Source organism: Paramisgurnus dabryanus, chromosome 24 (assembly GCF_030506205.2).
Source record: "Paramisgurnus dabryanus chromosome 24, PD_genome_1.1, whole genome shotgun sequence".
Classification (NCBI taxonomy): Eukaryota; Metazoa; Chordata; class Actinopteri; order Cypriniformes; family Cobitidae; genus Paramisgurnus; species Paramisgurnus dabryanus.
In genome coordinates this window covers 26,121,850-26,135,960 of record NC_133360.1, presented here as the reverse complement: position 1 = coordinate 26,135,960, position 14,111 = coordinate 26,121,850, and the positions used below count along the sequence as shown (strand labels likewise).

The following is a 14,111-nucleotide window of genomic DNA, read 5'->3' as shown; positions in this document are numbered from 1 at the left end:
TTAGCATCTTATGTTGGTCTTAGCTGGATTTGTCAGTAGGGTACGAAAAATTCAGCTAAGACCAGCTGGTAGCTGGTTTAAGGTGGCAGTACCCTTATGAAAATTAACCATGGTTTTATTGCGGTAAGAGTGTAGTTACCATGTTTTTTCTTTTTTTTGGTGTAATGATTACTATCAGCAAAACCATGGTTTTAATACACTAACCATGGTTTAACTATGTTTTTTTATCAAAACCATGGTTATTTTGTGGTTACCATGGATTTACTATAGTAACCATGGTTTTTTTGGTTTTAACTGTAATAAAATCATAATTAATTTTTGTAAGGGTAGCTGGTTTAAGCTGGTCCTCCAAGGCAGGCAAAGCTGGTCTTAATAAGCGACCAAAACACGGCTAGACCAGCTTGCTACACCAGCAAAACCAGCTAAAACCAAGCTAGGACACCAGGTAAAACAGGCTCACCAGCATATGCTGCTCTTAGCTGGATTTTTCAGTAGGGTATGATATGGTGTTTTTAAACCTATTTATAGTACATATTAAAGTATAACTACATTATTTACTTCAGTTTATCAATTCAATATAGGCTACTACATATTACTACAATATATACTAGTCAAAGTATATAATCAAAAGATGTCCTATGACAAGAACCCGCTTGAAAAAAAAACTGTATACTGTACTAGTAAACTCGACTATTGTAGTATACTGTGGCATATTATACTATTTCACTTTGTTAATGTACACTAGTTACCATTCAATGTGGATCAAAACCTTTAAAAAACATTCTTAAAACCAGTAACCGCCCTACTGAAAGACCAGCATAAGCTGGTGAGCTGGTCTCCCAGCTTGGTTTTAAAGCTGGACTAGCAGGACTTAGCTGGTCAGGCTGGAGGACCATCTTAAACTACCTACTTCCTCCTTAAACCAGCTACCAGCTTATGCTGGTCTTAGCTGGATTTTTCAGTAGGGTTACCATGCTAGTTGTATTAAAACCATGGTAATACAAATGATTATCATTCTGCCACTAACCATTGTTATTACACTTCTACTATAATAAAACCTTATTACACGGCACTCTAAAATGCTTGATTCTGATTGGCCAGTCACGACATTCCAAGGTATAACATTATTTCTGCGATAATAACCTGCTGCCTATACATAATCCCTTACTTTAGGCCTACTGCACTGTAGTGTACTGTACTATAGAGTTTATACAGTATAGTATAGTTTACTACACTGTATATTATGATATACTACAGTGCACTCTACTGTACCATACTATACCATTCTATACTATACTAAGCTACTATGCTGTGCTGTTTTGTACTATTCTAGTATCATACTACTGTACTATACTATTCATATGGATGTTCACCGGAATGCTGGCTTAATAAATTCTGTGCACTAAACATTGTACACTGCTTACTATTTTGAACAGTAGTATATTACATTTGTCACAAGATAGCATGCTCTTTTAATAAATGATGTACATATATATAGTATATATAGTCTATACAGCTATGGCTATGCTATACACTTTTCTAATGTATTAATTTTGTGATATAAATTACTCATAATTTGTGATATTTGTTTTCAATGATCTTTATAATTCATCACTTTACAGTGATTTCGATCAACTCCCGGACAACATTCCCGTCACTGCGACCATTGCTGATGTCGAGGAGAAGAAAGGATTCATTGTTTACTATGTAAGTTTCCCCTAGGACATTCAGATCTCATGTATTTGTCCTTGCATGAATGACTTGTCTCATATAGTCTATTCTCCTTTGAACTATGCTTTATATTTACTCTAAATGTCATTTATATATTTGTATTAAGTGACACACACCCTTTAAAGTTGTGATGTTTAAAGATAAAGATGTTATGGTTGAGCTTTTTTAATTAAATCTGTGCAGGTCATTGTAAGTTTGCAGGTTTGAACCCTTATGTAAGTTGCTTTGTGATTAAGTTTTGTACTTTGATGTATCTTTGCAGAAGTTTGTGATCGAGGTGAAGACCAAGGGCAACAGTAAGTACCTGATCTACAGGAGGTACCGTCAGTTCTACGCTCTGCACGAGAGCTTGTTGCTGAAGTACGAAGCCCAGCCGGGATATTACGGCTGCCAGCTACCGAATCTGCCAGGTCTGTGATCAGTCAGCTACTGCACAACTACATAACAGTAATGTAGTAGAGCTCTGGGGAAATTATGTTCAACCCCACAGGCCACATGGAGTACACACTGTATCTAAATCAATTTGTCACTTCTCTTGAAAGTGCTACTTTAAATCTTGTTCTGCAGACACACAAGTCTGACGAAAATTCTGGTTTTGACATCTGTAGTTTCGTTATATTCATGTGTACTAATTAAGTCAAATATTTCTTTCATATTTTGATCAGACAAACTATACGGAGCTGACGCGTTTATGAACAGCATACCTAAAACGCCGTTTCAAATCATTTATCAGCGTATTGTTGGCTCCTCATGTTTTGAAACTGGACTGTTTGTATATATAAACATGAACATACACACTTGTTTAGTTTTCTGACAACAGAGGCAGATAATATACAAACCATAAAACCTTTTTAGTAGGACTGCACCGATATATCGGCAGATGATGCTTGCTATGCTTCTCAATGAATTACGGTAAAATCCCGCAACATCCAAAAGCCAGAGGGCGCTCTCGTGCAGAAACTCAATATGCGCTGCAGCTATAACACGCAGCTTCAGGAAATGACTTAAGGATATATTTATATTGCTGTTCTTCAAAACTTTTCAGGTATTTTCATGATAATAATTTTCGGTGTATTAAAGTGCAATTTGTGACAATTCAGAGAGTAAGAGAGACATAAAACGGATATGAATTGCCAATGTAAATACGATGTGATGACGTCACTGGTATGCTAATGACGTAATCTAGCAACTTTCCAAGCAAGCTTTAGCTACTTTCCAACACTATCTCACGACAATTCGTACATATTTTATGAGTTGACTAATTCATACAACTACATTCATAAGTTTTGGTATGATTTGCTTTGACCCCTGTGACGTTGGAGTTAGGTGTTCGGGTGTTCCATGTTGTTTTATTTATGAGAATCGTACGATTTTGCAAGATTAACTGCGTTTGAATTGATACGAATTAGCCAACTTGTAAAATATGTACGATTTCTCATGAGATCAGACTGTACTTTTTATTGAAAATAGTTGGCAACACTGACTGTATATCTACTGAAGCTAGACTTACTTAAGGCCGTTCACACTATGCACATAACGATAACTATAAAAATATAGGTTTATAAATTATTTTAACTCAGCAAGCAAAAACCGATACTAACTATAGACCCAATATAGTCTGGCTATGAGTAACCCATTTCTACCATAAATAAGCTTGATTTTTGTTACATGCTGTTTTCAGTGTTGGGTGTAACTAGTTACAAAGTAACTAGTTACTGTAATAATATTACTTTTTTCAGTAACTAGTAGTGTAAGGCATTACCCGTCTGAAAATGGTAATATTATTACAGTTTTCCCGAGCTAGTTACTTAAGTTACATTCGCCAGTAGCACCTTCATCACACAAGGCACAAAACACAGAGAACAAAAGGGAAGGGGAGGAGGGCGTGAATGGAACAGTGATTGGTCTAAGTTTGGCACGAGGTATCATTTACCATCACCGATTGGTCGACACCCGGCAGCCAGCAGCACAGAGCGGCAGCGGCACACTCAGACAGATCGGGTAAATGGAAGCGTCAACAACGACAAGCTCTTTTTCAGAGGAAGGTTCCCAGCAACAGAAAGCTAGTTTCGACGGGTGGAGATTCAGTCATATTTTATTAACTTGACGGTGAAGTGCACACTCTTTAATGTTTCTCCAAACGCTGTGCCCCACGTCCAGTAGCGGGTAAGGAAGCCAGCATTTTCTTGGCCGTGGCTTGCCCAAATAAACATTCTTGTCCAGAAAAAAAATGTAACTAGTAATATAACTAGTAATATAACTAGTTACTTTCTCCAGGGAGTAATAAAGTAAAGTAAGGCATTACTATTTTTGAGAGTAATATGTAATACGTAATATATTACTTTTTTGAGTAACTAGCCCCAACACTGGCTGTTTTTACCTAAATACCTTTGATATTTCATCATGTAAGCAAAGTCAACAGGTGTCCAAGGTGTTTGCTTTCATTTGTTCTAAACGTATACGCATCGTATATTCTTGGGCTAAGGTTAGACGTCTATTCACTGACAGCCCAAATTTTGCCTTGTTTTAGCCAAAATTGCTTGCTGGGAATTGATATAGCGGAGTTTACAACTACAACAATAAAGGAACAATATCATTCGGATCAGTTTCGGAGCAATATTTTAGCTGATGAATGATCTACCAAATCTGCAGAACATTTGGCCAAATACAATCTCTGTCTGAATCCTGAATGTTGTTTGGCTATTGTTGATTATTTTAATGTTAGACATGATAGCACTTGGGAAGTTGTATTGTTATATTCCAATCCCTGGAATATAATACTTATTTTTTATAATATTTTTATATTATAAGTAAGAGTATATTATATAAGTATATTTTTTGCATGTCAGCGTTGAGCGCACCTTTAGGCTTCAGAGAAAGCATCGGCAAAAAAAGCAGGTCTTAGGGACCGTTCACATATAGTGTCTTTTGCGCGCTCAAGTTCGTTATTTCAAATGTAGTCGCGCAGTATGCGCGCTCATATTGGAAGCAATGCATTTTTTCTAGGCACGTCCGCACTGCATCGAGTTAAAAACATCTCAACTTTTCAGAATGCCGCAAGCGCACCGCAGGTCATGTGACAAGAACCAACCAATCAGCTTCCTCAACTTTTTCGTTACTTTGAAACCTAATCAGAAAAATGGAGTAGCAGCTCAAAATTGCGGTCTAGGGATTTCCTGACTTGCTGAAATATCCTTGTTGTAACGGTGATTGCAGCTGATGGTTGCTTAGCAATGACAGACGCCTAAGGAGCGCAACTGCCTGAGCGCTTTGGAAAGAAGGAGAAAGCGGTGCGCCTTGCGTTTTGCATGAGTTTTAGGCACGACATGTGAACGGCCATCTTTGTGACACAACATTATCATTATTGTTCTTGTGTGAACAGCCGCTAATATAGTTATAGGGCTCTATCTTGCACCCAGCGCAATTGACTTTGTCCGTGACGCATGTATCATTCGTATTTTGCCCCGGCGCACAGCGGGTTTTTCCCGTCACAGAAGCACGTCGGCAAACTAGGGAATGAACTTGCGCTCCCTGGGTGGTTCAGCGCAAAAAAAGAGGCGTGTTCCGGCGCAAACCATCCCTGATGCTATTTTGCAGTTTCAAAAAACAATTGCGCCACTGACCAAAAAAAACTAGTCTAAAGTCAGTGGCGCGTTGCGCGTTGTTCATTATGCTATTTTAAGGGCGCATGCTTGACCATAATGTATAGGGTGCACAGCGCGCATACACTTTGCTTATCTAATCTACACAGATGCAACAGTTATTTTTGCAAATCCTAAATTGTTACACTTAAAAATATTAATACACGAGATAAGGGGAATCATTGTGGTGAGCATTGTGGTGATAGTTTTTATTTATTGTGTGGCTGCGTTAAAAAATTATCATGCAAATAACGATTAAAATATTTTCATAAGTTTGTTGTGTGGCTGTATTACGTTTATTTTATGTAAATAATAATTAAAATGTTTTCATAAGAAACCTTAATGTATATGAACTTGATTTGTAAGAGTACTTTGGGGTTGGACCTTGCTTGCGTTTCTTGGGTCCGATTTCAAAGCCCCCAAACCCTTTCAGCGGTGAGGGTGGACGCAGCGATGTCCTCTGCTGGCGTCAAGTCCTGAGGCAGATCCACCTCCCGTTACACGGCGTGCCCGATTTATGCTGGCAAGCGTGGGATTCCCCCGTACAAGGACGTCGGTCTCCTCGGCTGTGAACCTCTCCTGGCGTGCGCCTGGTAAATCCGTCATAATAATAGCAACCCGCCATGGAACTTGCGCCCTTGCGTTTAAAGGGAATGTTGGCTAGCGTTCTGATTGGTTTATTTGACGTTACGCCCAAACCACACCTATGAATAATGAACCTACTTCAGACCAACCCCTTATTGATTTGCGCCCGGCGCAAGAGTTATTTCTCACGCCGGGAAAATAGCAACAGCGCCCAAGATCCGCCCACAAACTCACTTGCGCGTTGCGCTTCGCACTTGCGTTTCAGATCGTTAAAATAGGGCCCATAGACTTTTTCTTTGGACGCATTTGTTTATTGTTCTGGCTGATCTGACCTCTGGAACAAATACCTCGTAGAAAATAAAAAGTTTTTGATTCCTAAAGTCAAGGGGAGACGGCAAGCATTGATCACAACTGTGCGAAGAGATATTTGGCAGCCAGGCAAGAATTCAAAGATCGACAGCTAACCTTATATACGTTCATTTTACACAGTAGTGTTATCTCAGTGTAGTAGTTGATACTAAGGTAATTTACTGGTTATTTATTTATCATAAAACTATTGTATTGTATAGGAGTAGATTAGTTGTACTAGTTGTCCCGAATTGGTTTCCGCAAACCTTCACACAATGACGTTATAAATGACACCATAAACTTATGCATGCGGCGGAGGTAAAGTGAATGATTCATGGAGTCATGTATCATGGGGAGTAATGATAGTCAACAACTGTTTCCTTGAAAATATGGAAGAAATATACTCTTCAGCGAAAAAAGAGGAAAGAAGTACCGCCTGCAAGATTAGGGTGAGAGTTGACCCCGATGTTGACAGCGTGAAATGATGTTGGAACGCAGCCACCCGAGAGAGTTAGAGAAGCTTGCCGATGTTTCTTCATAAGTTACGAGACGTTAGCCATGATAACACAGAACAGCTCAAAGACACCAAAGAAGACAGTAAAAAACAACAACAAGAGATTTGGAGGACAGATCTCAAAATAATAATGGAACACTCCCTAAAGAACTGAACCAGGAGCACTAAACTTAATTCAACATCTACAGTTAAACATCGAATGTGTTTGTCAAAGTCAAAGTTCAATCAAAGTTCTTTGGGCTTTGAGGTTATGACAGTCTTTCCCAAAAAGTTACAAATTAACCATTCCAGTACATCATGCAATGGATAGAAAAAGAAAAACAAGGAAATAGAAGTTAATGACAACATTTCAGTAGTTAGAAAAATTTAACCGTTTTATCCTTTTGAAATCATTGCCACAGCACTGACAGCACTCCCTGTCCATTCACATTGTTTTCTGCTTCCTTTTTCTTACATCAGCTGCTCCCAAAGACTGATCACAATGGTCCCATACTGTATAAAATTTTATGTTAAAGAAAATTGGTTTCATTAAAGCTGCCGGGTTTTTTTCGTGATACCATTTTTCATACTTTAGTTAATGTGTAATGTGCTACCCAGTCTCACGTTGATGCATATAAATAGCACGAAGTGTGAAAATCGAGCAATACATACGCCAAATTCCACTTTGGCGTGCAAATAATTCGCCAGTCCTTCCCATTCACTTAAACGGCGCATCTTTTTTTGTCGTTTAATTGATTGGTTTCTCAATTTTTTAAACCATTTTCGCTTGAGTTTAGGGTTAGATTTCAGATTTGCTTAATGAGGTTATTTAATATCTAGTCCATGTTTTTGTGTATATCTAAGCCATGGTTGCTTGGAGTTGGGGTTAGAAGTGGGGTTTGGGTTAGGAGGTCATTTGTATATAACAAAGTTGTTTTAACCCTAAAACCAAGCAAAAATGGTAAAAAAAAATAGCAAGAGTGATTAGTTTAAGTGAAGGTTAAGGACTGGCGTATCATATGCACGCCAAAGTGGAATTTGGCATATGTATTGCACGATTTTTAGACTTTGTGCTATTTATACGCAACTCCGTGAGACTGCGTTGGTAATGTTGCTGTTATAGCATAAATAAAACCTGCAAAATTATAAAGCTCAAAGTTCAATGCCAAGCGATATATGAAGAGTTTGGTTCCAAAACGTGATCAACGCCTTTTTTTTAAACGAGTTACCGCCAAAATCATTATTGTATTTGGTCAGTATTTAAAAGTAAATTCTTAATTTTACCCAAAATCCAATATCCGCCGTGTTATTCTGTCATCTTTTCTCCCATTTTCCCTAAAACGCAATAAACACCATTTGCAAAAAATCTGCTCAACAAATGACAGCGCACCATTCCACTCATTGTAAACAACAATGGCGGCACTTTGAATTACAAATAATGGATTTGAATTTTTTATGTTTTTATAACCTAAAGATGCTATGTGAAAATTTGTAACAGACAATAGTGGTTTCCATCTCACTTCCTTGGTATAGTAAACACGTTTTACCGAAATTAGTAAAAATAAATTTTTTGCGTTTTGAAACCAAACTCTTTATATTTTCTTTAAAGGCGTTCTAAGCGAATCTGCGAGATGTTAGTTTTTGTTGACGTTTGAATTGTTTTCAAACAGACGGAGCGTAGCTAACTCCTCCCCCTCTCTTCCGTGCTTTCATGAACGCGCCCAACCCCCACCCCCAAATCCTTCTTGTCGTTTATTGGCTCGAACACTTTGTTATGGTTTCTGTTTGTAGGTTTGGCCACTGTGTTGTTATTGCCATTTGTGAAGCCTGGGCTGTCTACAGAGATCGCGTTTTTTTACAGTTTGATCAGCGGACAGGCAGCAAGCAGATAGTGAGGAGATGTTTGCTGTATGTAACAAAAAATGTTTTATGGTCTAAAACGCGTCAATTCGCTTAGAGCACCTTTAACAGAATTTGCTTTTTAGCTCTTTCCACGTCAATGACGAGTTTTTTCGTCAATTAAGAGAATCACGCTTCACTGATGAGTTTTTATGGTAATTTATGGTAATCTATAACTCTGCTATTATGCAGTAGGTGGATAGAAAAAGAAAAACATGAAAAAAGAGAAATTAATAACAGCATTTCAGTTACCCAACTTATAAAAAAACGATGTATCAACTAATTCAAAAACCGTTAAAGGCTGTCTATGTTTTGATCATCATTCTGAATCTGATCTCTAATCAACGTTATTTATAAAAATGCAATTATTTCAGCTTTTTGCTCAAAATGTGGTATTTTTAAAGAAACTTACCCATATTTGAAAGGTTTAATAAGACCACAAATGAAGATAGGATGAAATGTTTTTTTTTCCGTCAGTTTTGTTTATTTGTTTGTTTGTTTGAAAGCTCCTTTATTTGATATATTGTATGTTTATATATTTATAGAAGAGAACTTTCTGGAAGGCATTTTGTGAACCTTTTAAAATGCTGAAAAAATGCTGGCAAATAATAAAAAAAGGAAACGCTTGGGGGGAATGAGTTAAGGCTACAGAGAACGGCTGGTTTGTACTACAGCCCTCTGCTTCCCAGAAAAATGACGTCAATATAAGAGTTTTTGACTAACCTCCGCCCACAGGAATTAGTCAGTCGCCAGCTAAGCTAAGCTAAGGCTCAGGCTTAGCTAAGCTACTGACAAATCACAACATACTAAACAAACTTCACAATCAGAACTTGCTACGTATTTTTGAAGGAGGGACTTCATAGAACAAGGAAGACATCAGCCCGTTTTGAGGACAGTAAAAAAGCGGTAAAGAGATAAGTAAATTGTGTGATAAAACACTGCGTTTTTCTACACACGAACATGAACACATGTTATATTGGGCACCGTTAACACAATCAAAGCTTTAAAAACATATTAAATGGTTTACAGTGTACAGGAGAATACATGTAAATTTACAGTAAAATACTGTATCTGTGGTAAAATATGAATTTTTATGTAATTTTATGGTGTAAATCTATTGTATTTTTTTTTATTCAGTTGTCTGACTTTTTCTAGTGTACTGTGCAATGTCTTTTACAGTTTTCAACACTTGAAATAGGTTCAAAGTGGTTTTCTTTCTAGATACGTCTTTATCCTCTACAACCTCTTTTCTCATCCTTTTTTAATCATCTTTCTCTCTCTCTCTCTCTCTCTCTCTCTCTCTCTCTCTCTCTCTCTCTCTCTCTCTCTCTCTCTCATCCGTCTTTGACCAAAAGTACATATATAATTAAATTTAGCAGGAAGGAGAGGTTGCTCTTTGTCACACTACCTACTATTTGATTTAGGTCACGTAAGGAACAGACGGGATTCAGCAGTTGGGTGACTTTTCAGGGCGTCTTTAAAGCGTCCTGTCTGCATCCATAAGATTGAAGTTAAATTAAACCCCCTTATATTACAGACACTGGACTTTATTCGTGACAATTGATTTTTTTATGTGTAATATGATTGTTGTTACAAACCTGTAACAAATTTCAATGTTCTGATGACCACAAAGGAAGATATTTTGAGCAATGTTTGTAACCAAACCGATCATGAGCCCCATTCACTTCCATAAAAGGAAAAATAATACTGTGGAAGTGAATGGGGTCATGATCGGTTTGGTTTCAAACATTGCTCAAAATATCTTTCTTAACAAAGAAATTTATACAGGTTTGTAACAACATGAGAGTGAGTAAATGATGACAACATTTTCATTTTTGGGTGAACTATCCCTTTAATGGGTCATCTCAAAGGGAAAGTTTATAATGAAACTTATGGGAAACCCCAGCCGTTGGAAGAAGAAAGATATATTGAGTCAAAAAGAGGAATTTGAGAAACAAAGAAATTTATTTAAGAGAGGAAGAGAAATGAAAAAGGTATTTATTGAGTGTCCATTAAAACGTTTCGGATGGTTTCGGTTTGTTTGTGTAAACAAATCACCCCACAGTTTTTATGGGAATTCATTCTGTAAAGTATTGTTGGGCAAGATAATAAAATCACAACTGTTGGTGCTAATACACCTTTCTTCGCATTGTAAAAAAATACCACTGGGTGAAATTCGAACAAAGAGAAAGCAATTTACCGTAATATTTGAGCTCCTGTTGTGCTCAGTGCTAATTAAAGGGGGATATTAATATTTAACGCAAAACCCCTGGCTAGCTTTTGATTGTTTGGTTTATGAACTAATTAGTTTTGAGTATGTTTCTTCATTTGTTTTGCCACAGGCAAAGTGTTTATGGGAAACAAAAAGGAGATCGCAGAGAGCAGAATCCCCGAGCTCAATAATTACATGAAGGTGAGTCAGTGTCGACGTTTCGTAAATGTTTTTGGTTGTATCATGGTCATGATATGCTGGTGGGAGTTGTGTAATTATATGTGCTTTGAAAATTGTAATCCATGCAGTGCAAAGTGTCATGTTGAATTACCAGGAAAACAAATAGTTCTCTTTTCGTTACTTCTCTTTTTTCGTACATCCTGATTTGCTAATATTAGCTATGTTTGTCAGTTTAAGATTACAGACTTTTCTGAATGCAAATTTCTCTGGTAACACTTTACTTAAAGCGGTGTCCATAAGACTGACATGACACTTTAATAATCATGACATCACACACGCCATGAACATGAAGGAGATTTTATGCATTTATGACAATTGTCATTAAGTGTCATTTGCTCAGTTATGTCATTTTTAAAGCAAATATGACATTGTTTGAGATGTCTTTGTTATGACAACTATAACCAATACATCATAACTTGTCATGACAACTTGACATTACCAAGAAAACATAATCTTTTAGGCATCATAATTTAGGCGCAGCCACTGAAAATGCTCGGTCATTTGGTGTTAATACTAATTGTTAATAAACAGACACGTCAAAAGATTATATTTAACTTTATTTATGTGCACAATACATAGACATAGAAGAAAAACTAACAAAAAGTGTAATTAATTTAATTTAATTAACATTAAATTAACGTTTTTGCAGCGATGTGGACCAAACGCTGCATGGCTTAACCCACCATTGTACTGTTTTCATTTAATTTTAGGTGAATCTCCAAATGCAATAAAATATAATGTTGTATCAATTTTAATAATAATAATAATTATTATTATTGGATGATTTGTTTTATTTCTCTAACACCTGGAGAAAACTTAAAAAAAAAAACATTATGAACTGAAGAATATTCACGACGCTGTTATAAAACTATTTGACAGAGTATTAAGACTTAATGACATTTAAATGACAAAATAAATTAGTACCACTATAGTTGAGGTCAAGAAAAATATTCATGACGCTGTTATAAAACTTAAAACAGAATATTTACACTTAATGACATTAAATGACAAGTTTCACTGGTATTACTAGTAAAAAGTGTTCAGACACAATTATAAACTGCCAAAAAATTATTTTCAAGAAAAACAATTCTTAGTATTTTTGTCTTGTTTTCAGTAAAAATATCTAAAAATTCTTAAATGAAGATGCTTTTTCTTGATGAGCAAAACGACCCAAGAAAACAAGTCTAGTTTTTAAACCGAAAATATTAAATGTAAGTGATTTTGTGCATAAAACCAGCAAAAAAAATCTGACAATGGGGTAAGCAAAAAATCTTTAACATTTTTCTTAAACACTAAATTCAAGAATTAATTTTTTAATGTTAAACTATGAAGCTAGGTAGTTTCTTAATTTTGATAATTTATCTCCTATATCCAACCTGATCTCACAAAATTTTTTGCTAATTTTTCCGTGGCATTCTCACGGATCTCCGCATTTTTCCGTGGCCCTGCTATAGACTGTCTTTTTCTGTGGCATTCTCATGTATTGGTTACTCAAGTGCTTTTTCCTATTTTCAAACCATTTTCGCTTCGGTTTAGGGTTAGATTTGGTGTTTGCGTTAGTATGTCACTTTAACTATTGGTTTATAAAAAAAAATTCTGATTTATTATTTTATATTTTCTAAACTTTAAACAATTGTCGCCTGGTGTTGGGGTTAGAGTTGGGTTTGGGTAGGGATGTCATTTCATGTAAATCTCACCATAAACCGAAGCGAAAATGGTAAGAAAATAGGACAAAACAGTTGAGTAACCATGATCCGTGAGAATGCCACGGAAAAAGACAGTTCGTAGCAGGGCCACAGAAAAATGCGGAGATCCGTGAGAATGCCACGGAAAAATGAGCAAAAAATTCTGTGACTATCCCACGGAAATTCGTGAGATCAGGCTGCCTATATCATGTTTATGATAGATTTAAGATTTAAGTTATAATGTCAAGTTGTCATGACAAGTTATGATGTATTGGCTTATGAAGTTGTCATAACAAAGATATTTCAAACAATGTCATCTTTGCATTCAAAATTACATAACTGAGCAAATGACATTTAATGAAAGTTGTCATATACGTGCATAAAATCTCCTTCATGTTTATAGCCCGTGTCATGTCATGATTATGAAGATGTTTATGAACACCTCTTCAAGTAAAGTGTTACCATTTCTCTTTATCAGAGGTTGCTATGTCTGCCTACCTGGATACTCTTGGATGATCTTATACGGATGTTTTTCTACCAGACTGAATTGGACAGCCAACAGATCCCTCGGGCCCTGAGACGTTTGCGGCCCCCCACACGCAAAGTGTAGGAGCCTACCCGCAATCCTCTCTCACTTGACCTTGCATCATTAGATACAGCTGTAACCAACTTTTAATTAATTTATATGTGCTCTTAATTTAAATGCATTCACATGGGGTAAGCAAATGTTTTCATTAATTCTTTATTTTCCAGATTTTTTTGCTTACCCCATTTGCAGATTTTTTGCTTGTTTTATGCACAAAATCACTTAAATTTTATATTTTTGATCTATAAACTAGACTTTTTTTCTTGGGTAGTTTTGCTCATCAAAAAAAAAGCATCTTAAAGGAACAGTATGTAAGAAATTTATATCAATGAATAATAAAAAGGCCCTGATATGTCACTAGACATTAAGAAATCATTTTCATATAAAATACTTATATCACTGACAACAGTGGTCTGGCCAGGATATTTGCAGCCCTCAACTGATGTTTATGTTGTCATGTTGTGTATTGGCCACCAGTTGTGTGATTGCAGTACCAGTTTTAGCCACAAGTTTTGTGATTGCAATACCAGTTTTGGCCACAATCCTACAAACTGTTCCTTTAATGTAAGAATTTTTAGATATTTTACTGAAAACAAGACAAAAATACTAAGATTTTTTTTGAAAATCATTTTTTTGCAGTGTAGGGTGTATGTAAACTGTGCTCAGGTTCACTAGGATATTTAAAATCTGT

At 36.3% G+C, this 14,111-nt stretch overlaps 2 protein-coding genes across 2 annotated transcripts in view; one reads left to right on the top strand and one right to left on the bottom strand.

Moving 5' to 3' along the window:
• The window catches only part of ncf4 (neutrophil cytosolic factor 4), a 39,499-nt gene that overhangs the window by 2,074 nt on the left and 23,314 nt on the right, over positions 1–14,111 (top strand). Inside the window, exons 2-5 of the mRNA XM_065259670.2 lie at positions 1,623–1,707; positions 1,994–2,141; positions 11,040–11,110; positions 13,313–13,440. Coding sequence (XP_065115742.1) covers positions 1,623–1,707; positions 1,994–2,141; positions 11,040–11,110; positions 13,313–13,440 — 432 coding nt within the window. The remainder of the gene's footprint in view (positions 1–1,622; positions 1,708–1,993; positions 2,142–11,039; positions 11,111–13,312; positions 13,441–14,111) is intronic.
• Positions 1–14,111, bottom strand: part of pvalb7 (parvalbumin 7) — a 48,170-nt gene that overhangs the window by 19,120 nt on the left and 14,939 nt on the right. The gene's annotated exons all lie outside the window — the stretch shown is intronic.